Source organism: Lissotriton helveticus, chromosome 10, assembly GCF_964261635.1.
Source record: "Lissotriton helveticus chromosome 10, aLisHel1.1, whole genome shotgun sequence".
In the NCBI taxonomy this organism is placed as follows: Eukaryota; Metazoa; Chordata; class Amphibia; order Caudata; family Salamandridae; genus Lissotriton; species Lissotriton helveticus.
The window spans coordinates 1,891,812-1,916,021 of NC_136071.1; the positions used below are offsets into that span (position 1 = coordinate 1,891,812).

General features: G+C 51.6%; 1 protein-coding gene across 4 annotated transcripts in view; it reads right to left on the reverse strand.

The window, feature by feature from the left end:
- G6PD (glucose-6-phosphate dehydrogenase) overlaps nt 1–24,210 on the reverse strand; it is a 125,413-nt gene that overhangs the window by 25,726 nt on the left and 75,477 nt on the right. For all 4 annotated transcript variants that reach the window (XR_013602033.1, XM_078664501.1, XM_078664503.1 and 1 more), the window contains exons 7-9: nt 23,696–23,821; nt 4,929–5,022; nt 638–824 (exon numbers count right to left, since the gene is read on the reverse strand). Coding sequence is in view for 3 of the 4 variants with exons in the window: in XM_078664501.1 (XP_078520627.1) it covers nt 638–824; nt 4,929–5,022; nt 23,696–23,821 (407 nt within the window). In the remaining variant the exon portion in view is untranslated. The remainder of the gene's footprint in view (nt 1–637; nt 825–4,928; nt 5,023–23,695; nt 23,822–24,210) is intronic.

Consider the following 24,210-nt stretch of genomic DNA (forward strand, 5'->3'; position numbering starts at 1 on the left):
CAGCGACTTGGGCCAGGGCTACGTTTGCGGGCAAATTTTTAAATACTGCTCTCTAAACAGATCTTACGGTCCTGTTGGCGACTCCGACCAGAAATTAAGGATAGACTTATTAGAAGGCTTTGGATCTCATGAAATCCTTTATTGCGAATCAGGTGTGGGGACAAGAATAGAAGTTGGTTTCTTTGTTTTGCCGGAGTCTGTGACGCATGCAGGACAATCGAGCTGAAACAAAACATTCAAGTGATAAACACGATCTCAGAGCAGCCTCTGGTGGGTCTGCTCTGCCAGGGGGGCTTCAGAATATCTCTTAACATCGATTAAATGGGTTTAATAATTGTGTGCGTCAGAGGCAGTGACTGTGGGAGCCTCGCTGGAGTGACCTTAATCCAAGAGCCTTTCACCTCTCCCTCACAGTTGTATCCTAGTTCCAGCTCTGTCCCTTCGTGCCACCAGTTTTTGCCACATCCAGTTTCCTCCTCCATCCATGTAAAATCCCACATCTCACCAGGCTTTCTTATCCTCTCCTCTTCTCAGGCCCCTCAACCACCTCTTTCTTCCACTCTCTAACACTCCCACTTCACGTCTTTTACTCCGCCTCAGTCACTGCCCGCTAACTTCCACGCCTGTCTGTACTCACCATCCCATCTCTCGTTGTGTACATAGAGCACAGCCGTAGCAAAGGTGGCCGTGGTGGTGCCGGCGGGCACTGTGGGGTCATCGAGGTAACCCTTCCGGGCCTCTCCTTCTCCTTTAGGGTTCCCCACGTACTGTCCCAGGACCACATCATTCGTTGTCACCTCGGAGATGCACTTCAGAACCTTCACCTAAAGGGGAACATCTGTGTTACCAGTGATGCAAGCGAGCACAGCGGGCACCACATACTGCAGACACCACAACTGACAAAGCGCAGTGTGCAGACCACACTGTAAACCGCACAATGAACATCTCGCCACAATTAACAGCCACCCTGCAACAGATCGCCTACACTGCAAAACCTACAACGAGCACCTGCAGACACCACACACCATAGATCCCACACTGCAAATGTTAGAATGAACACCACAGAAACAGTCACCTTACACAGCAGACACCAGTGGATTCCGTTCAGTACAAGCCATAGCCATCCCGGATGGCTACAAGATCACCCGCAGGGACCGCACGAACAGACCGGGAGGAGGAATCGCCATCGTCCACAAGAACACCCACAGAATATCAACCAGCACCGAAGACACCCTCAGCTCCGCCGAACACCTGCACTTCCAGATCAACATCGATCCCAACACCACCCTCAGAGGAACCGTCGTATACAGACCCCCCCGGACCTCGGCCCCAGTTCAGCGACTCCATCACCGATATAGTGAGCTTGCACGCCTTGGCCTCCACAGACTACATACTCCTCGGAGACCTGAACTTCCACCTCGAGAACGCCAACGACAGCAACTCCACCGTCCTGGTCAACAACCTCACCAACCTCGGACTCAAACAGCTCGTCACAACACCCACACACTCCGCCGGACACACGCTCGACCCTATCTTTTCCGCCAGCAACCACATCACCTTCAGCCACACCACCGAACCCCACTGGACTGACCACCGCTGCATCCACTTCTCCTTCAAGAAAAACACAGCACACAACCACCTGCAACGAATCCCCCACTGCAGCTGGAACAATATCACCAAAAACCAGCTAATCACCACCCCCGCCCGAGACCCACCAATTGACCACACCGACACAGCCACACGTACCCTCTGGCAGTGGATCGACGAATGCCCTCGCCCCCGATCAAGAAACCTTCAAACAGATGCACCGACAGAAGGGCCATCTGGTTCATCACCGACCTCCAGGCATCCAAGCAGACCTGCCGAAGACTCGAGAAGAGGTGGCGCCACGAACAGACACCGGACAACCATGCAGCCCTCAAGAACACCAGCAGCAGGCACCAACTCATTCGAACCATCAAAAGGACCTCCTTCAAGGAACGCATCGACAACTACGCACACAACAGCAAAGAGCTCTTCAACATCGTGAAGGAACTCGCCAACCCCAGCTCCAACGACATCCTGCCATCACAAGAACCCTGCGACTCTAGCCACCTTCTTCCACCACGAGATCATAGACATCCACGACAGCTTAAACACTCAGCCCCCCCAGTCAGCCGCTGACACCTCAGACCCACCGCCACCCAGCCACACCGGCGTACTGCTCTCCTGGAACCACGTCAACTACGAGGACACCATGAACAGCATCCACTCCGGCAAGACCCCTGCCCTCACCACATCTTCAACAAAGCGAGCCCAATCATCGCACCCCAACTCCGGAAGATCTTCAACAGCTCCTTCAAGTTCGCCACCTTCCCGGAGAGTTGGAAACACTCCGAGATCAATGCCCTACTCAAGAAACCCAAGGCAGACCCAAAGGACATCAAGAACTTCAGGCCCATCTCCCTGCTCCTGTTCCCTGCGAAAGTCATCAAGAAGATTGTCAACAGACAACTGACCCGCTTCCTCGAAGAGAACACCCTGGACTCGTCCCAATCCGGACTCAGCAGCAACCACAGCACCGAAACCGCCCTCATCGCCGCCACCGACATCTGAACCCTGCTGGACAACGGCGAAACCGCTGCCCACATCCTCTTGGACCTGCCGTCCGCCTTCGACACCGTCTGCCACCGCACCGTACGGACACGCCTCCACAAGGCAGTAATCCGCGACAAAGCCATGAACTGGATCAACTCCTTCCTCACCAACAGAACCCAAAGAGTCTGCCTCCCTCCATTCCAATCCGAAGCCACCAAAATCACCTGCGGCGTACCCCAAGGTTCATCCCTCAGCCCGACCCTTTCAACATCTACATGACACCACTCGCCAACATCGTCCGATCACACAACCTCAACATCGTCTCGTATGCTGACAACACGCAGCTGTTCCTCTCCCTCATGAAAGACCCCGCCATTGCCAAAACCAACTTCCACAAAGGAATGAAGGCCGTCGCCGAATGGATGAAGAACAGTCGCCTGAAACTGACAAGACGGAGGTCCTCATCCTCGGCTCCATCCCCTCCGCCTGAGACGACTCCTGGTGGCCAGCCTCGCTGGGAGCTGCGCCGACACCTACTGACCATGCAGGCAACCCGGGGTTCATCCTGGGCTCAGCACTGTCTATGACCCAGCAAGTCAACACTGTCTCCTCCTCCTACATCAACACCCTCCGCATGCTTCGCAAGATCTACAGATGGATCCCCACCGGAACCAGGACAGTCACCCAGGCCCTCGTCACCAGCAGGCTGGACTACGGCAACGCCCTCAACGCGGGAACCACGGCCAAACTCCAGACAAAACTCCAACGCACACAGAACACCGCCGCACGCCTCATCATAGACATCCCCAGCCACATCACCACCCACCTGAGGGCCCTGCACTGGCTCCCCGTCAACAAGAGGATCACCTTCAAGCTCCTCACCCCCGCCCACAAAGCACTCCACGGCCGCCAAGACATGGAACAGCCTCCCCATCCAGCTGCGCCAGACCCAGGACCTGCTGACCTTCAGGAGACTTCTCAAGACCTGGCTGTTCGACCAGTAGCAGCCCCCCCCCCCCCCCCTAGCACCTTGAGACCTTCGCGGTGAGTAGTGCGCTCTACAAATGATTGATTGATTGACCCTGCATCAGACCCTACCACTGAAGCCCCACAATAGACCCTACATTGTACAGCACCCACCGCCCGCCCCGCGGCACAGACAATGACATTCAAGTAAGTGAACTCTTTCAGGCCGTCCCTGGCACCCTCTGATGGGAGGCGGAGGCGCTCGGCTTCAGTCAGGAGCTGGAATAAATGCTGCGGCACTGAGCTCAGAGTCCTGGTGGGAGTGCTGCGACCCTGGGCTCAGAGTCCTGGTGGGAGTGCTGCGACCCTGGGCTCAGAGTCCTGGTGGGAGTGCTGCGACCCTGGGCTCAGAGTCCTGGTGGGAGTGCTGCGACCCTGGGCTCAGAGTCCTGGTGGGAGTGCTGCGACCCTGGGCTCAGAGTCCTGGTGGGAGTGCTGCGACCCTGGGCTCAGAGTCCTGGTGGGAGTGCTGCGACCCTGGGCTCAGAGTCCTGGTGGGAGTGCTGCGACCCTGGGCTCAGAGTCCTGGTGGGAGTGCTGCGACCCTGGGCTCAGAGTCCTGGTGGGAGTGCTGCGACCCTGGGCTCAGAGTCCTGGTGGGAGTGCTGCGACCCTGGGCTCAGAGTCCTGGTGGGAGTGCTGCGACCCTGGGCTCAGAGTCCTGGTGGGAGTGCTGCGACCCTGGGCTCAGAGTCCTGGTGGGAGTGCTGCGACCCTGGGCTCAGAGTCCTGGTGGGAGTGCTGCGACCCTGGGCTCAGAGTCCTGGTGGGAGTGCTGCGACCCTGGGCTCAGAGTTCTGAAATGAGTGCTGCGGCCCTAGACTCGGTGTCCTGCAAGGATTGCTGAGTAAGCATCTGTTCTTGGCATGCAGAGCTGTAGATTCACATGCAGAGCTGTAGATTCACATGCATAGCCAGATGTTTCCAAGCATGTGAATCTACAGCACACCCGCCTCAAACAGGCAGTTATTTGAGTGAGTTTGAGTGCAAATGGTAGCACAGCATCGTCGTGCGAACATGCAGCATGGAGGGCGGCTCATATGGAGAAGGCTGGGCCGGGCCTGGTGGATCATTTCACCGGTGCACCAAGAACCGACACCGAGCAGGAGTACTTGGCAGGAGTGGCGAGATGTCAGGCTGCAGCGCTAGGGTATCCGAAGGTTAGCACTCTCCTCTATGCGCTTTCTTACCCAGAACGGAGTTGGCAGTGTGCGGATACCATGAAGCAGTTGAAAGCAAGGGTCTCGGCCAAATTCCCACCCTGGTACCAATCCCACGTCTCATCCTCGCTTGAGCAAAAACGCAGCTGTCAGTTGGGGACCAACCTTTTCATCACGGACGTCATCGGAGTCGGTAGAGCAGGGCTTCTCCATGGCCACAAGACACAGCATCTGTAGGAGGTGGTTCTGCATGACATCTCTGGAGGGAGAGAGAGAGAAACCAATGTGAGCTAGAGAGAGAAGCCAATGTGAGATAGAGAGAGGGAGAGAAGGAGGGAGAGAGAGAGAGAAACCAATGTGAGATAGAGCGAGAGACAAGGAGGGAGAAGGAGAGCGAGAGGTAGAGAGAGGGAGAAGGAGAGCGAGAGGTAGAGAGAGGGAGAAGGAGAGCGAGAGGGAGAAGGAGAGCGAGAGGGAGAAGGAGAGCGAGAGGGAGAAGGAGAGCGAGAGGGAGAAGGAGAGCGAGAGGGAGAAGGAGAGCGAGAGGGAGAAGGAGAGCGAGAGGGAGAAGGAGAGCGAGAGGGAGAAGGAGAGCGAGAGGGAGAAGGAGAGCGAGAGGGAGAAGGAGAGCGAGAGGGAGAAGGAGAGCGAGAGGGAGAAGGAGAGCGAGAGGGAGAAGGAGAGCGAGAGGGAGAAGGAGAGCGAGAGGGAGAAGGAGAGCGAGAGGGAGAAGGAGAGGGAGAAGGAGAGCGAGAGGGAGAAGGAGAGCGAGAGGGAGAAGGAGAGCGAGAGGGAGAAGGAGAGCGAGAGGGAGAAGGAGAGCGAGAGGGAGAAGGAGAGCGAGAGGGAGAAGGAGAGCGAGAGGGAGAAGGAGAGCGAGAGGGAGAAGGAGAGCGAGAGGGAGAAGGAGAGCGAGAGGGAGAAGGAGAGCGAGAGGGAGAAGGAGAGCGAGAGGGAGAAGGAGAGCGAGAGGGAGAAGGAGAGCGAGAGGGAGAGGGAGAGCGAGAGGGAGAAGGAGAGCGAGAGGGAGCGAGAGGGAGCGAGAGGGAGCGAGAGAGAGCGAGAGAGAGCGAGAGGGAGCGAGAGAGAGCGAGAGAGAGCGAGAGAGAGCGAGAGAGAGCGAGAGAGAGCGAGAGAGAGCGAGAGAGAGCGAGAGAGAGCGAGAGAGAGCGAGAGAGAGCGAGAGAGAGCGAGAGAGAGCGAGAGAGAGCGAGAGAGAGCGCGAGAGAGCGCGAGAGAGAGCGCGAGAGAGAGCGAGAGAGAGAGAGCGAGAGAGAGAGAGCGAGAGAGAGCGAGAGAGAGCGAGAGAGAGAGAGCGCGAGAGAGGGCGAGAGAGGGCGAGAGAGGGCGAGAGAGGGCGAGAGAGGGCGAGAGAGGGCGAGAGAGGGCGAGAGAGGGCGAGAGAGGGCGAGAGAGGGCGAGAGAGGGCGAGAGAGGGCGAGAGAGGGCGAGAGAGGGCGAGAGAGAGAGAGAGAGGAGAGATAGAGAGAGAGAGACAGCATTCACAAACTCCTGGACTTCTGAGCAGCGATTACACCAGACGTCCCTCTAACCCTCGCTTCCTACGCTCCGTCCATCACCACCTTTGGTTTTTCTTTGTTCACCATAAGTGTGTCAGGGTATGCTCAGACGTGAGTCCCTTGCTCACTTTGCCACTGGATTCAAGTAAGCCGGGCTGAAGACGGCTGGAATGCCAGAAACCGGTCCTCGGATGCTTGTTTCCGGTCCAGGGAAGGCATGGCTTGGCAGTTCGGGCTGGACTGTTCCCATGAGGCACATGGTCAGACTGATTTGCATATAGCCATGTCTGAACTGGGGTGGCAGAGTGGGCTAAAGAACGACGATGGATTCAACCCAGATCAGTTGACTGCGGGTGAGTGTCTGAAAGGTTTCAGCGCTCCGACCATCATCTCCTTGAGTTTATTCAAATAACAATGCAATGCCAATTCATCAAGTGGTGTTCTCTCTCTCTTGGTTTGCTGAACTGCAAATGCAATAATTCTACAATGTTGTCTTTGATTCAACTATTACACGTGCATGATTCTACTCAGACTTTTATTTCATACTCCCTTAAAACGTCACCTGGGCTGTACCCCTCGTCCTCCCACTGTCAAGTCTTCTGTCCACTGTGATTTTCTCTACTTGTCTCTCCTCTTTGATGTTAAACAATTAACATATTCCTTCGAACTTCACTCAGATGCCTCAAAAACCTGTTTTGACCGCCTACTCCGGTAACAGCCTTTGTGTGGTGCACCTTTCTCAGCCTGAAAAGAGCAGAAAAGGAGCCTGTGCTTATGAAACATTCAGAAACAGACCTTATGTAAGTGCCCACAGCCACTAACAGCCATTGCCAGAGTCTACCAGGATTCGAGGATGACGCGGGCGGTAAAGAGAGCCAATGTTGTGGACGATCAGATTTGGCTGAGGTGCAGGCAGTGTTTGAGGAGTTTGGTGTTTGGAGGAGACTTCAAGTAGAGTTGTGTATCGTCAGCATAGTGGTGAGGTTTTGTGGCGATGTCTGCCAGCAGGCCACCAACAAGCCTTTACTGCTACCACAGGTGCATGGCTAGCGAGGCTTCCTACATATCTTAGTAGCCGCTTAATGATAATGGCTTAAACAACGAGAACCAGTGGCTGGTCTTAAGAGGACGCTTGGTGCCAGGATGCTTTTCTTAAAGCGAGGAGTTTGTGCGGCTTGAATCACAAGCAGGTCTCCGCGACGCAGAGAAGGGCCTGGAAGAACAGTTGGTTTCAAGAGCTCTCCTCAAGGGCCTCTGCGGAGTCTAACCAGTATCCAGATTTGCGTCAGGGTTCGGACAAAAGAGCCAGAGATCCATGCACAGTGACCTGTATGGCTACTACAGGCCCAGTGCCAGGGGCCGCTGTGCTCCCCTTAGCACAGCCCTGTTCATGCGTGTCAGGGCGATGGGCAGGGCACTCATCTTCTTTTGTGGCAACTGATCTCATCACACGCCGCTGAAAGTCCACGCTGCGGCAGCTCGCGGGCTTGCATTGCTGTGAAGTCACCATCACAGGTATTAATTAAAGTAAGCGGCCTGCACGTCAGTGCCCACAGCGGTCTGTTATAGTTAGATGCTGCTGCGCATCTGTTGTCCTTGTCTCGGGTGTTGGGCAGACTCATGGCTGTGGCTTCATCAGTCACCGTTCTGAGGATTTGTTTCTGACTGTGGGTATTTCTCACCCTCTTTGCCACCTGTGGTCCCTTGTGACAGTTTCCCTCCTTCATGGACCTTTGCTACAGAGCACTCTTGATCTCGGGTATTTCCTAAGGGTCTCCTCCATGCCAGAGACCCCGTGTTATTGCACAGATCATCTGGAGTTCTCCCCTATGCAGACCCTAAGAATTGCTGCCTTCTCTGCCTCCATCGTGCATGTCTTCTACGCCCTTCCTTGGATTACCACGTCTTCCGGGATCTTTGGGGAACATGTCCTGGGCACTGCGGTACTGTGAGAGCTGGCACCCGTTGAACTGTGAGAGCTGGCACCCGTTGAACTGTGAGAGCTGGCACCCGTTGAACTGTGAGAGCTGGCACCCGTTGAACTGTGAGAGCTGGCACCCGTTGAACTGTGAGAGCTGGCACCCGTTGAACTGTGAGAGCTGGCACCCGTTGAACTGTGAGAGCTGGCACCCGTTGAACTGTGCAGCCCGTCCGTACTGAACAGACCCGCTCCTCAGGCCCTGCAAAGTCTAGTAACAGGCTCTCCGGAGACACAGGTTAGCCAGTCTTCGACAGATGCAGATCTGGACTCTCCACACACTGGCTTTGAATATGCAGTCTTCCTCTCTGCAGTCTGGGGCAGGCTAGGGAATGTTCTCCTTTTGCTGGAAGAGAATCACTCAGTCGCCACCGGTCAGTGGCGAGAACTGCTTGGCAGCCTCATTACTAGGGCATGTGTGTAAGGCCTGGGCCCTGACAAGAATCACACTGCCACCCATGCCTGGAGAGCCCAGCTGGAGGGGGCAGTAGTGACCGCCCGCTCAGGAAGGGACACACTTTGGTTGTCTGCACAGATCCGATAATCAAAGTAACATGGGTCACCTTGAATGGACATGCCTGACTGAAAAAAGAGGAATGTCACACCATAGTACAGAAAAATGTTTGGGAGAGAACAAAACGTTTTTGTCATCAAGTCATGAGGAACATTTGTCCCAAGAATCTGCTTCGCTTTTGATTGCAGGGACTGTATTAATTGCCACCTCAAAAGCTGCCTTTTCAAGAGTTCGTTCCCAAAAGTTTGATGTTGAAGCGTCTCTGAACTGTTTTAGGGGTAAAAGCCTGAGTTGTTGATGCTGGATCTATTAGCACGTCTGGGTCACCTTTGTGGGTCTGGTTTGAACATAACTTCTCTGGAGGCATGTTTTCATCTAGCCTAGCGACTGCTTTAACGGCCTCAGCAGCCTCCTGTGATGTAAATACACGAATAAAAGCAGATGCGCGTATACATCATTGTGATACGTTGGGGCAGCCCTGCTCATCCAGTGGTCTGTTCAACGGTCGTTCACGTTTTGTTTGCACCCAATCACATCACGCAGCATGCGACAACGGGTCAGCCCACTTCAGCCCATTGGACCTGCTGCGCAGTGAGCGAAGGAGGCATTTTGTCTGATCACGTGTCCACATCTGTGTCAAAAGACAGGCATGTCACTGCCAGGGCTGGTGGGCCAATAGTTGGTCAGTGCTTTTGATTCCCATTATTCATTCATTATTTTAGTCACCCTTGTGTTTTTAAACTTTGTCTTCAAGCTGTAATAATTCAAATCCAATAGTAACTTATTTGCAGCAATAAGGATCATGTATTTACCGGTGAGGCGGACTAAAACTATAAACCATCTCTAGACCTGTTGTAGGTACACCCACCTGCTGAGAAGCACCAGAAATGTTCTACTGGGAATATATGTGATTTTTATGATTATAATAATGCAAACATATGGCTGCCACATCTAGGTAGCAGCATTTTCTATCCTTTTTCTTTTTGTGCGCTATTTGCTTACTTTAACCAAAACAAATATTGGTTTTGGCACAAATGTAGCGGCTCAACCGGAGGCCCCATGAGCCTGGTTAGTACAATATTAAGATTGCATGCTGGTGCAGGTAGAACCCTAGCTGAAATTACTCTTAAGTCCTTCCATAACTGCCTTAATGCAGGTATTCTAAACAGAGATAAATGCTGCCTATTTTGTGAGTAGGCTGCAATGGCAGCACGGTGTAGGCGTATTGAAGTGTAGGCTCGACCTGAAGTTTGAAAGGCTAGAACTCAATCAATCAATCAATCAACCAATGACATTTATAGAGCGCACTACATACCCGTAGGGTCTCAAGGCGCTGGGGGAGGGGGGGTGCCGCTACTGCTCGAACAGCCAGGTCTTCAGCTTCTTCCTGAAGGAGAGGTGGTCTTGGGTCAGGCGCAGGTCGGTCGGGAGGGAGTTCCAGGTTTTGGCGGCCAGGTAGGAGAAGGACCTTCCTCCTGTAGTCGCTCTTCGGATGCGGGGGACGGCGGCGAGGGCGTGGCTGGCTGATCGGAGGTGGCGTTTGGGAGCGTAGAAGTTGATTCGGCTGTTGAGGTAGCTCGGGCCTTGGTCGTGTAGGGCTTTGTGTGCGTGGGTGAGGAGGCGGAAGGTGATTCTTTTGTTGACGGGGAGCCAGTGAAGGTCTCTCAGGTGTCCGGAGATGTGGCTGGTTCGTGGGATGTCGAGGATGAGTCTGGCAGAGGCGTTCTGGATCCGCTGGAGTCTCTTCTGGAGCTTGGCGGTGGTACCGGCGTAGAGGGCGTTGCCGTAGTCCAGTCGGCTAGTGACGAGGGCCTGGGTGACGGTTTTCCTGGTCTCGGTGGGGATCCACCAGAAGATCTTCCGTAGCATGCGTAGGATGTTGAAGCACGCCGAGGAGACGTTGTTGACTTGCCTGGTCATGGAGAGGGAGGAGTCCAGGATGAAGCCCAGGTTGCGTGCATGGTCTGTTGGTTTGGGTGCGGTGCCCAGGGCGGGAGGCCACCAGGAGTCGTCCCAGGCGGAGGGTGAAGAGCCCAGGATGAGGACCTCCGTCTTGTCGGAGTTCAGTTTCAGGCGGCTGGTCGTCATCCACTCGGCTACCTCTTTCATCCCTTCGTGCAGGTCGGCTCTGGTGGCGGCTGGGTCGTTGGTCAGGGAGAGGATCAGCTGGGTGTCGTCGGCGTAGGAGATTATGCTGAGGTTGTGTTGGCGTGCGATGGCCGCGAGGGGGCTCATGTAGACGTTGAAGAGGGTGGGGCTCAGAGAGGATCCTTGAGGGACGCCGCAGATGACTTCGGATGCCTCTGACTTGTACGGTGGGAGGCGGAATCTCTGTGTTCTTCCGTCGAGGAAGGGGATGATCCATTCCAGCGCCTTGTCCTGGATTCCGACGTTGCTGAGGCGCTGTACTAGGGTGCGGTGGCAGACAGTGTCGAATGCCGCGGAGAGGTCTAGGAGGATGAGGGCCGCTGTTTCTCCATTGTCCATCAGGGCTCGGATGTCATCGGTGGCGGCGATGAGGGCGGTCTCGGTGCTGTGATTGGCTCGGAAGCCGGACTGTGAGGGGTCGAGGGATCCATTCGTCTCGAGGAAGGCGGCCATCTGCTTGTTGACGGTCTTCTCGATGACTTTGGCTGGAAACGGGAGGAGCGAGATGGGGCGGTAATTCTTGAGTTCGGTGGGGTCCGCTGTGGGTTTCTTGAGTAGAGCGCTGAGTTCGGCGTGCTTCCAGCTCTCAGGGAAGGTGGCGGTGTCGAAGGATGTGTTGATGATGTCTCGCAGGTGGGGTGCGATGACAGCGTCGGCCTTGTTGAAGACGTAGTGAGGGCAGGGGTCAGTCGGTGATCCGGAGTGGATGGAGTTCATCGTTTGGATGGTGTCTTCGGTGCTGATCGGGGTCCAGGCGTGGAGGGTGGCGGTGGGGGGTGGTTGTTCGGTCCTGGTGTGCGTTGGTTGGTTGCTGAAGCTGTTGTGTATGTCCGCGATCTTGTTGTGGAAGTATGACGCGAGGGAGTTGCAGAGGTCTTGCGATGGGGTGATGTCATTGTTTCCTGCGCTGGGGTTGGATAGCTCTTTCACGATGTTGAAGAGTTCCTTGCAGTTGTGTGCGTTGTTGTCCAGTCGGTCCTTGAATGCAGTTTTCTTGGCGGCGCGGATCAGCTGGTGGTGCTTCCGGGTGGCCAGCTTGAAGGTGGTCCTGTTGTTCGGTGTAGGTTCCCTTCTCCAGACTCGAGGGCTCGGCAGTTCTTCTTGGAGCTCTTGAGTTCGTCGGTGAACCATGGGGCTTTCTTGCTGCCGGGTCTGCTGGGCGGGGTCCTTAGCGGGGCGAGCTCGTCCGCGCAGATGCTGATCCACTTCGTGAGGTTGTCGGCGGCCTAGCTGGGGTTTGCTGAGCTGGCAGGAGGGTGCTGGCTCAGGGAGGTGGCGAGCTGGTCTGCTGTGATCTTGTTCCAGCTTCTGCGGGCGGTCTGTTGCTGGTGGTGGTGGGTCGTCGTTCTCTTGAAGGTGAAGTGGACGCAGCTGTGGTCCGTCCATTGAAGCTCTGTGGCGTGGCTGAAGTCGATGTCTGGGCTGGAGGAGAAGACTGCGTCGAGTGTGTGTCCGGCGAGGTGGGTGGGGGTGGACACCAGCTGCTTGAGTCCAAGATTGGCGAGGTTGTCGAGCAGGGAGCTGGTGTTGCGGTCGTTGTTGTTCTCCAGGTGGAAGTTGAGGTCCCCCAGGAGGATGTAGTCGGTGGAGGGGAGGGCGTGCGGGCTGACGAAGTCGGCGATGTCCTCGCTGAATTGTGTGCGTGGTCCCGGGGGTCGGTAGATCAGGGTGCCTCTGAGGGTGGTGTTCGGGTCGGTGTGGATCTGGAAATGCAGGTGTTCGGCGGTGGTCAGGGTGTTGTCGGTGCTGGCCGGTGCTGAAGTTTGAAGATGCAGCAAATATGAAAGAATTGTTTGTACCTGTGCTTGTAATGGGTTAACCTTTTGATACTGTCAGTATAAAACAACTAGTTTCCCTTTGGCAGCACAGCAGAGTCTCGTCCTAGGCCTACGAGCTTGTTTAAGAATCGCCATATATTGCTGTGAGAAATTTAAGCATCCAAACTCTATGACTTCAGGAGCCGTATCGCACGGTTCACCTCCCTGGGATTGGGATGTCTTATTCAGCCACGGTTCTGTGTGAGAAGCTCCGGGTTGAGGCGAAGCTTCTTGTGTGGGACTACGGAGAGTTCCAGTGGCGTGGTGAACCATGACTGACGAGCCCATGTTGGAGCTATGAGCTCTAGGGTGAGTGATGTCTGCCGGAGCTTTCTGACCACTAATGGAAGTACTGGGAGAAGTGGAAAAGCGTCGGCAAATATCCCGGACCAGTTCATCCACACCCCCTTGGGTATGGGGGGGGGGGGGTAGGGGGGAACCTGGACACGAAGCTTGGGAATCTTTACATTCTCTGGGGTTGCAAACAGATCCATTTGTGGAAATCCCCATTTTTGAAAGTACGGCAGGAGAACTTTGGGGTGGAGTTCCCATTTGTGGACTTGTTGCTGCGTCCTGCTGAGCTGGTCTGCAGCTTGATCGCTTGTCCCTGGTACATGTTCTGCCAGAATAGGAATGTTGTGATGTATCGCCAAATGCAAAATGATTTGGGTTTGGACAAAGCAGGATAACTGCTGAGAGTTCGTCACCCCTCCTGTTTGGACAATATGACAACAATGTATTGTCTACACAATCGGATTCGGACAACTTAGTGCAGGGGGAGGTAGGAAGGCTTTCATTGCTCGGGTAACTGATATGGAGACCCTGGTATTTGGGGTCCCATACCCTGTGAATCGCAAGATTGTTGAAGGTGAGCTCCCCAACCCTTTAGTGAAGCGTCCATTGTGAGAATGTCTTAGGGAACTGGGTCTAGAAACGGCCGCCCTTTGGACAGGTTTTGTGAAGTCCACCACTGCAGAGAATGATGTGTGCGGCTGTCTCAACTCTAGCTCGTGTAGCTGACCCTGTGTCCTCTGACGTGAGAGACATTCTTGCAGCGGTCTCGTATGTAAACAGTCATGTGGGCCTATTGCGATGCAGGAGGCCATCATGCCTAAAAGTCACATGAGTATTCTGACTGTGACTTGGGTCTGAAGGTGTTGGATTCGTGACACAATGTTTTGTATCCGGTCTGTATTTGGGTACGCTAGTTCCAAGTGAGCGTTGAGCAGAGCTCCTAAATATGGCTGTACTGGAGTTAGTTGAAGGTGTGAGTTTTGCAGATTAATGGTAAACCCTAGTTGATGTATTAGGGTGAGCGTTTTTAGTGTATGCTGTTTGCAAAGTTGGGAGTGGTTTGCTTTCATTAGCCAATCGTCCAAATTAAGGAAACACATGTATGTTTCATCTGCGCAGATGTGCCGCCACTGCTGCTAGGCATTTGTGAATACCCGTTGTGCAGTGGTGACCCCAAAGGGAAGAACCTTGTATTGATACTGTTTTCCTTGGAAGAGAAACCATATGAATTTCCGGTGTGAGGGGTGCAAGGGTATGTGGAAATCGGCATCCTTTAGGTCTAAAGAGGCCACAAAGTCGCCTTTTTTGCAATAGTGGCATCACTTCCTGGAGAGTGACCATGTGGAAGTGTTCCGATAGGATTTGAAGATTGAATGGTCTGAGGTCGAGAATGGGTCGAAGTGAGACGTCTTTTTTGGGAACGAGGAAGTACAATGAATATACCCCTGTTCTGTGATACTGTTTTAGGACTGGCTCTATAGCCCCTTTGAGTAACAGAGCTGGACTCTCCTGTTGGAGGAGAGCTTGGTGCTGTATGGATAGTTTGTGTTTGCGAGGTGGAATATTTGGAGGAGTTGTGATGAGCTCCAAACAATAGCCATGTTGAATAATGTCCAACACCCATTGATCGGTTGTGATCGATTTCCATGCCGGTAAAAAATTCTGAAGATGTTCTTCGACGGGTGTAAGTGGCCCGGGAGACTGGAAAGAAAGTCCTTGTTTGGCGTTTGTATTTGCGGTCCTGATATTATTTCTGTGATCTCAGCCCTTGCAATTATTTCCTTTGTAGGCCCCCGTAAAAGGTTTTACAAGTGGAGGACGGCCTCTGATTTTATAGAAAAAGCCTGGGGTGTTGATGGAGGCAGATTGACCACCGTGTTTGAAATTGGGCCTATAAAAGGACCCCCGATATGTGGGGGTTTGTAAGGGCCCCATTGATTTAGCGACATCAGTGTCCTTTTTCGTTTTTTCAGTGGCTGTGTCTACTTGAGGGTCAAAGAGGTGCTCCTCGTCAAAGGGGAGATTAAGAATGGCCTGTGGGTCTTCAGGTTTAGAGCCGGAGCCAAGCATTGCTACGTAAAATAATGCTGGTGTTAATTCCTCTAGCTGCAGAGTCTAGTGCACATATTATGCGTTACTGGTGATTAGCTTTCCCTCATTAACAACTTCAGAACCCTTTTTAGGTTTTGACTGGCCATGCGCTTTGCGCATGTGCCAAAAAAACCTCTTGAGTTGTGAGTGTGGGTCGGGATACGCCCCCTCCTCCGATTGGCTAGCTCCATAAATGGAGGCTAGCCATTGGACGAGGGGTCTGTCCGTCAATGCCGGACCAGATTCGGGGGCGTTCCCGAGATTCTTTGGCTTTTGCCGACGTCACGCGACGTCAGCCAAAAGCCGGGAACGCCCCCGAATCTCAATTGTTTACTTGTGATAGAGTGCCCGGCGCCCGTGATTGGACGACGCTCCGCCGCCCCGGGACCACTTCGAAGAATTCTCCCTTTGCGCTATTGACCCGTAGTTTGAGTGATTATTATAGCGCCGGCATGTGCAGGTAGGGGGACTCGCGCCGCTGGCGCACGCAGCTGTTTACATTCGGTGTTTCTGCACCGTTGTGGCTTGTGTATTGTGTTCAGTATAGTGTCTACACCGCCCAAAGCTCTTACTACCTCTATTTTTAGTGTGATCTTTTCGATCAACCGGCGCTGGTCACGGCGGGACGTCCTTTTCATGGCGGGGGCATCCCTTGGACCCTGAAATGATGCTTTAGTAGGGTCGGTTTTGCACAGTTTTCACCGGCTTAAGTCACAGTTACTATCGTCTAAAGAAAGAAACGGTTGTTTTAGGAGCGAGACTATCCTACATTCAGAAACAGTGTTTTAGGTAGTTAGGGCAGCATGTCTTAAGAATGTCCTAAACCATTAAATTGTGGTCGATTCATCAAGGAAACCTCCATGTTGGAGTCAGGCAAAATCCTTTGCAAGTCAAGTCCAGAAATGCTAAAACTGCCTTAAACCTGTGAGAGGCCCGAGTTATACAGAGCTATACAATCCTATGACATTTGGGCCTTATTTACAAGTAATTTCCCGACATTTAAGACAGACTAACAGCTGTGCGTTGAAACTTTCGAAAGATTTTCTGAGGGTAAAACCCTGCATGGATCAGGCCGTTTCACCTGGCTTATGGCAGCCATAAAACGGTCTTAAATCAGGATATCCCCTTCATTACCTGAAGAGGATGTGGATTAAGGGCTAGAGCAGCCGACTTTAAAGCTGGGGAACCAGTTTGGAGTCTCGGCAGAGACGCTCAACATCCTGTGATTCTGGGCACATCCCTGAATCTCCCCGTGCTTAACAACATGAATGTGTCCGTCTGGATTGCACTGGGTGCACATGTAAAGCGCTCTGATACCTTCGGGTCGAGTTCGCGCTATATAAAACTGAAAAAAAAAAAAAAGAATATTTTATGTCTGTCCCAGGCATGGGTGACCCCGCGTTGACCCCTGGGGCCCCGACTCTGATACCCGGCCGTATATTCAGCATATTCACATACGATACGTTTACGAGCAGTCAGTTCTTGAAAAGCTGACAGCCTCTGCCCTTCCTGGCCCAGTGCTTGCGTTTGAAGCGCAATGTACATTAGAGCACTGCACGGCACGTGGGCAGTAAACAGTCCTGAAGTTAACCAGTGGCTGCAGGAAGCTTCTCTGCAGCATCCCTTGCAGCAGTGTGTTGCACCTTTATAGCCACACTTTGGTGTGGGTAAGTGCACATATGTCTTTGCCTACCGACTTCGACCTTTATTGCAGCGTCCCGTGTGCATTTGTTGCAGAAAACATGCCGCCACCCCAGGGCACGGCAGGAGTGTCGCCCCCTGCAGGTAGCACTGCACACAGGAGGGGCTTGCCTGGTGGCGTCCACTGTCAGGAGCTCAGTCACACCACGTGGTACTGTCATCACTACATTTGTGTACTTTCCGGTTCCATTGGCTTGACTGAGAAATCTATGCATCGTGTATTTTATGCTCCTGAAAAATCAATTTACTGGTTGGCAATTGGCACAGCAAGGGCGATCCACGCTGACCACAGGACTTTGGTGGCTGACTTGGAACCCTTTGTTTCAGTTTAAAAGTAAACATTTTATTAAGACATCAATAAAACAATTATACCAAAAATAACATTGTACAATATGATGAAATATCCATAGGTTAAAAACTGTGAATTCTTTACAAAGTTGTATAATAAAATTTGAAACTCATGTCACCAAAAAATGGAAGATATTGAAAGAAAGTAAGAAATTATGTGTAACCCCGTGTGTGCTAACAAACATGGAAGCATCTGCCCCGAGGAGTGTGCAGGCCTCCCTTCAAGGGGACTGACTGACTTCTGATGCCCACGTGCCCACACTGTGTGAGCAGAGCTGTCACGTGACCTCCTTCTCCACCAGTTTCATTATCTGCCAAAACAGGCCTGTGCCCAGAAACAACACGAGCCCCGCACTTTACGGAATAAACAGCTGCTTTCAAATAGGTTCTCGTGAAACATTTTGGGTTCGATTTCGAATTATGTACCAGTTTATTACAGGGCTGTGGGTGGGAGTGTTAAACAAATCACCCCTGTCATTGTAGGGGGTCTGTGCAGTTATTGTAATAGACACAGCAAGTGTGTGCACTTGTACAGCAATATTCTGTGGTTGGACTTTTGATAATATGTTTTATCTTTCCTGTTTTTGTGATAGGTGGGGGTTGTTTTGTGCGGACTATGGACGCTAAACTTGTTCTCAATCCGGTCCTTGACATAAAACAATTTTCTGCCGGCTGCTGAGAGCTGCGCGCGCTCTCCGCAGATACCATCAGCTCATTAGCCGGGACGAGTTTGTCTTTTTACGGGGAGTTTTGTGCAGTTGTTTATGAAAACATGCAGAATACAAAGCAGCCGCTTTTCATCAGAGACGCAAGCGAAAGAGTGTCAAGAGATGCTTCCCCGGAAGCACGTAAAACATTGTAAATATGAAACAAACAGAGCAGCGCTATACATGCCAGGCATGCTGAGCGCTGTATGCGTCTGGTTAGAACTACTCTGTAATAACTACACTTATTACTCACAGAATGAAGCGCACTGCTGGGGCATAACGTGGGGTTTTAAGTTGTTTATTCTTGCAATGCGCACAGCGTATTCAAAATCAAATGCATCTGAACCCAGAGGTTAGATAGTCGTCTATATGTATAAGAAGCTGGAGTTCCAATCACAGCTCCTCTGTTTCCCCAGTTATGTGATCCTGTGCAAATTAATCTATCTCACTGTCATTGTATTCTTTTAATTTTCTTGACTAGTGACATCTTCAAAAGGTCATATATTTATATTGGTGCATATACTCCTCTGCACAGATGTATGTATATGGATTGGTACCTATACGCCTATGCTCAGATGTATGTATATGGATTGGAACCTATACGCCTATGCTCAGATGTATGTATATGGATTGGTACCTATACGCCTATGCTCAGATGTATGTATATGGATTGGAACCTATACGCCTATGCTCAGATGTATGTATATGGATTGGAACCTATACGCCTATGCTCAGATGTATGTATATGGATTGGTACCTATACGCCTATGCTCAGATGTATGTATATGGATTGGAACCTATACGCCTATGCTCAGATGTATGTATATGGATTGGAACCTATACGCCTATGCTCAGATGTATGTATATGGCTCGAGTCAGGGTACCACGCGGGTGGACGGCGTCCCCCCACTTACTTTACTGGGTGGACGCCGTCCCCCCTGACAAACAGCTGGGCTTCACTATTAAGCCTCTCTGGATCGAGATCGGAGCTCACGAGCACGCTGATCACGCGCTGACTTCTCAAATGCAATCGCATCTAAGGGGTAAGCGAGGGGAGGCAATGAGCCCGATGGGGCCAGCCACCTTTCGTGACGTCATTTCCTGTTGTGACGTCACTTCCGGTGACAGTGTCCCCCACCTCTTTTTTTAGGTTTTGCCTGGCGAAAAGATGCGCTTCTGCGCATCTTTTTCGCGCAGGCGAAAACCTTGTATACGGGAGACAGGAACGGCCTCCGTCTTTCATTGGCTAGCTCCATAAATGGAGGCTAGCCATTGGAAGACGGGCCTGTCCGTCAATGCCGGACCAGATTCGGGGGCGTTCCCGAGAATTTTTGGCTTTTGGCTACGTCACGCGACGTCAGCCAAAAGCCGGGAACGCCCCCGAATCTGTTCCGGCATTGCCGGCACCCGCCTTCCTGCTCCGGTGTCTCCCGCCGTCCGTGTCCTCTCCCGCCCCCCTCCCCCCGTCCCTCTCGATAAACAGCAGGCATTGCCGGCACCCGCCTTCCTGCTCCGGTGTCTCCCGTCGTCCGTGTCCTCTCCCGCCCCCCTCCCCCCGTCCCTCTCGAAGAACAGACTGTTTTATACTGCACAAAAATACATGCGCAATAACAATTTTCTGTACGAGGACGGAGAGCGTCTGAATCAGCATTCAGTCAATGTTACATTTTCCACAGGTGCTTCTAAGCGCATTATTTCTACAAGCGTATAAACTCTTAACACCTGCTCGGCTCTGCGGGATAGTGTTACGCGCATTCAGGGTGCAAGTAAAGCTTGGCCACCAGTATTTCTAGGAACCCACACTTCAAAGTGTGGGACAAGGCAGGATGGAGTTTAACTGGTTGCTTTAAAGTGGGAAAACATGCACTTGAACATTACCACATAGCTCTGAATTATGCCCTAAACATTGGGCGGCTCCCAATTTTTCACGCATAACAATCCCTGTGAAGATAATTGATTGCAGTCAGAATTCAACTTGCGCTGGTAACATTTTACTAGACCTTGGGCTATTGGGAGGAGTTTTATTTCCAGGTCTGCTCACACGCATCCACAAGCGCTGGCAATGAACAGACTGTTTTATACTGCACAAAAATACATGCGCAATAACAATTTTATATGACAGATGAGGAAATGGTCGCTTTTAAGTATGAAATTATTGGTTTCTAAGAGTATTCGTGCCCTTCTTCAACAGGTAGACTAAGCATGGCATGAAGGTTACAGCTAGTCCATTATACTAGGGTTGTGTCACCAAAGAAGCATTGGCAAAGCCTGTAGTGCAGATTCAGAGTGCAGATTCAGAGTGCAGATTCAGAGTGCAGATTCAGAGTGCAGATTCAGAGTGCAGATTCAGACTCTGTGTGTGGGTGTAAAATGCAAGAGGTCATGCATTTGCGAGCGATTTAAGCTATTGGCATTGTAAATGACAATGCCATTTATTTATGTTTTAAAAAAAACACATAAATAAAAATAATGTCAAGAGCAATGCCAATAGCTCTAACTTTAACAAAGGCAAAACCATTGCATTGTAAATGCTTGTTCTTGTATTCTTCTGGAGATGTTGAATGAACTCCTCCATTTCATCCCAAAGAGTCCCGTCGTAATGAGTTAAAAGAGCCGCACGTTGGCAATACGCCACTGACTAGCAGACTGTGCTGCTATCCTTTTACCTGAGGCGTCAATCATTTTTTACTCCATTCTGCGGGAGGTGTCACCTCAGTTGTTTTGGAGTTTGCTCTTTTGCGTGTATTAGCCACTACCAGCGAGTCCGGTGTTAATTGTCCCCTAAAGTACAGAGGATCAGATGGTACAGCCTTATATATTTTATCCACTCGTGGTGTTCTGATTTGTGTCTTTACAGGGGCCTTAAAAATGTCGCCTGCATGACGTAGCACTCCTTTAAGGAGTGGTAAACATTGTGACCCCCTTTGAGCAGTGGATAGTGTTCCGAAAGGAAGTCATCTTCCATAGGATCTTTATGTAAAGGCACGTTATGAAAAGCTGCAGCTCTGTCTATTAGATCTTGGTAGGCAGAGGCAACATCCGGTGCTCATGGACGTGTGGGGTGAAGGTGCGGGTCTGTATGCCCCCGTGACGCTCCGTCATAAGCATCCCCAGGATATGTGTCCTCTGGCATGATATCATGCTCACCTATGATGGGTGAATGAGGGGACATGTTGCCTGCTTCAGAATCTTGTGGTGAATCAGGTAGTGAAATTCTTGTGGGAGCAAGCAGCTGGGTTCTAGCAGACAGCACCACCAGGACAAGTCACGGGATTATTATCGTATATTGCCCACCTCAAACGACCTGCTGCCAGTAGATCATGGAAAATATAGCAATTTTTTGTGGATGAGAATCCATGTTACACTGATTGAAAAAGTTCAGCGAGTGCCGTCATACCACGTTAGAGAGTGCCATATATATCTGGAGTGAGATCGAAGGTGAGCATAGGGGGTAGCTCGCAGTATAGTATACGGCAGAGCTACGTAAACGCGCATGTTTCCTAAAGTAAAGCAGTTGAGCGAGCGCCACCATACCGCACTGTGGAAAACGGCAGAGAGTGCCTGTTGCTCAAACTCTCTCTCCAGGTCACTTGCACCAACTCTTTCCCCGCCACCACTCTAAATACAATCACCACTCTTTCCATTTTCTTCTCTCTCTCTTCGCCTTTCTTAAACTATCGGAGCAACCTTTCTGTGGAATTCTGGTATGTTCTTTGATTTAAAATACTGATATATACACAATATTTACAGCCCTGAAGAAGCCCATTCTCTGGGCGAAACGCGTTGGCTGATTCTATTTCTGTGCATACCAACAACACGACTGAAAATAAAAGAAGAATACCAACACAAGACTCACTGTTAATCTGATTTTGCTTTTATAACTTAATCTAATTTATGTTGCCTCTCATCCACAAAAAATTGAATCAGGTGGTGGAGTGGTTGCTGGGAGTGGTATTGGTGGGTTTATTGACGTAGGCATGGGAATGTGTAAAGGGCTAGTAGCAATATCCTTTTTCTTCTTTTGAAAGGTTGCACAGGAATGTCTATAGCCTCTTCAAAAGCAAATTGTCTTTTGAAGGACTGAGGCTTTGCCGGCTGAAGAATTATCGTGTAAATTCCAGGTTGAATTAGCAATATTCTTTGCCTCGGAACAAGCAATTACTGCGTAACATCGAGGATTGGTTTGAGTGACGTTTTTGGTCCGAATGTGTAACATTTTGGACCCGAAAAATGTTTCGGTGCCGATGTGGTCGGACCCAAAGCACCATGACTTTTGCCTTTCAGAACCAAAGTGGAAGTTCAGTGAGGAGCCGAATCGGACTTTGAGGGAGTGGAGGCCCCTGCTGTAGGACGAGATTTCGCAGCCAAGCCAGAGGGTGGGGTTCCAAATCTGTATGTCTTTTCTGAAGTGGCGAACCGTGAGCAGTTTTTTCGGATGGAACAGTTTTTTTGATTTTTGATCGCGGCAGTTGCACTCATGGTCCGATGTTTCTGAGCGGACTTGTGACTGGCTGAATCTTGTTCTATGTCTGTACCAGAGTCGGAATCATGGATGGACAGGGATTTCCCTTGGGCTGCTGCCTCTTCTTATTCTTCTTCCTCCAGTCAACTAAAGATTTCCGATGAGTCATCTGCTTGTCTGCAAAGCATTTGACGACAGGCCCGTCGATCTCACAGGTATCCTCTCGATGATCGGGCGAGAGGCAATAAATGGCAAACTGAACGTTGGTCGGTTTGAGGGTATTTGGAGCAGCAATTCGGACAGAAATGGAATGGAGTGTGTTCCATCAGCAGCTCACGCTCCGAAAATTCTGTAAAAGTAGAAGAGGCCCGACCGGGTGTGGCCCGTAGGCCATGGAAGCGAGTTGAAGAACCCGACGAGCAAATATGTTATTTGTTCGGAACACAAGATTAACTACGCAATCAAGACAATACCATTGATTTGAAGGATCAACTACCAACCAAAGTGAGAAACGATCTCGAACAGATCTATAACTTTTGATCCCTATCAGCTTGACAGTTATTTGTCCTGTGTTTTGTCCAGTCTGTTGTGCGAATGACGGTCACCTGATGAAGGCAACTTGCCGAAACGCGCGTAGTCTCAACCAACCGCTTTGCCCATTACTATAGAATTTTGACCGGTCCAGTGTGACTTGTTGTATATTATGTTTCTGTTTTTCTGTTGTTCTGTTTTGTAAATTGCATTGTATATTATGAATTTATTCTCACTTAAATCGTTCCCAAATATTGTAAATGAATGTACTTAATGATATAAGATTACTTGATGCAATCACTTAACTAAAAATTTATGAATAAATAAGAATCTTTTTGTACATCAAGGTTGCAGTATTTTATGTTTAGCCTTTTGTATAACGTTTCTTCTTGAGAGAGATGGCATTTAAAAATGGAATGTTTGCTATATAGTTACTTTTTCAAAAATAATTAAGGGAAACTTAAGTTTGAAGATGGCGGACAAGTGTGGGTCGCTGCACTTCGGGTCACCAGCACAGCGACTTATGATGGTCTTGGATACTTTAAACCTGGAGAAAACCAAGGCACCCCCAAGAATTTTAAGTGGACCCCTAAGCAGTGCCCAGGGCTCTGGCACACACCATACAGGAGGACTATACCATGTGTATAAAGGAGGGGTCTGTGCTCCCCGATACAGTACAGCATGGTGCAGCCTTCGTGGATACTTCAGGAAGGAAAGGGGTTTAGAGAAAACAATGCCAGCGGATTATATAGGCTAAGCAAAGTTGAAGAAACCATGGGGCCCCCTACAAAACCTCAAACAGGCCTTAGTTTTGTACTTACCGAATGATCCCAAACTCGTCGAAGTAACCCCCGCGACCTTCAGTTCCAAAGGGCTCCTTGAAGGTCAGCACCACACACCCAATGTTGTCTCGATTCCAGATGGGGCCAAAGATGCGGTTACCAAACCTGGGGAGAGAGCAGGGGGTGAGACGCGAGAGCGCAGGGGGCGAGACGCGAGAGAGCAGGGGGCGAGACGCGAGAGAGCAGGGGGCGAGACGCGAGAGAGCAGGGGGCGAGACGCGAGAGAGCAGGGGGCGAGACGCGAGAGAGCAGGGGGCGAGACGCGAGAGAGCAGGGGGCGAGACGCGAGGGAGCAGGGGGCGAGACGCGAGGGAGCAGGGGGCGAGACGCGAGGGAGCAGGGGGCGAGACGCGAGGGAGCAGGGGGCGAGACGCGAGGGAGCAGGGGGCGAGACGCGAGGGAGCAGGGGGCGAGACGCGAGGGAGCAGGGGGCGAGACGCGAGGGAGCAGGGGGCGAGACGCGAGGGAGCAGGGGGCGAGACGCGAGGGAGCAG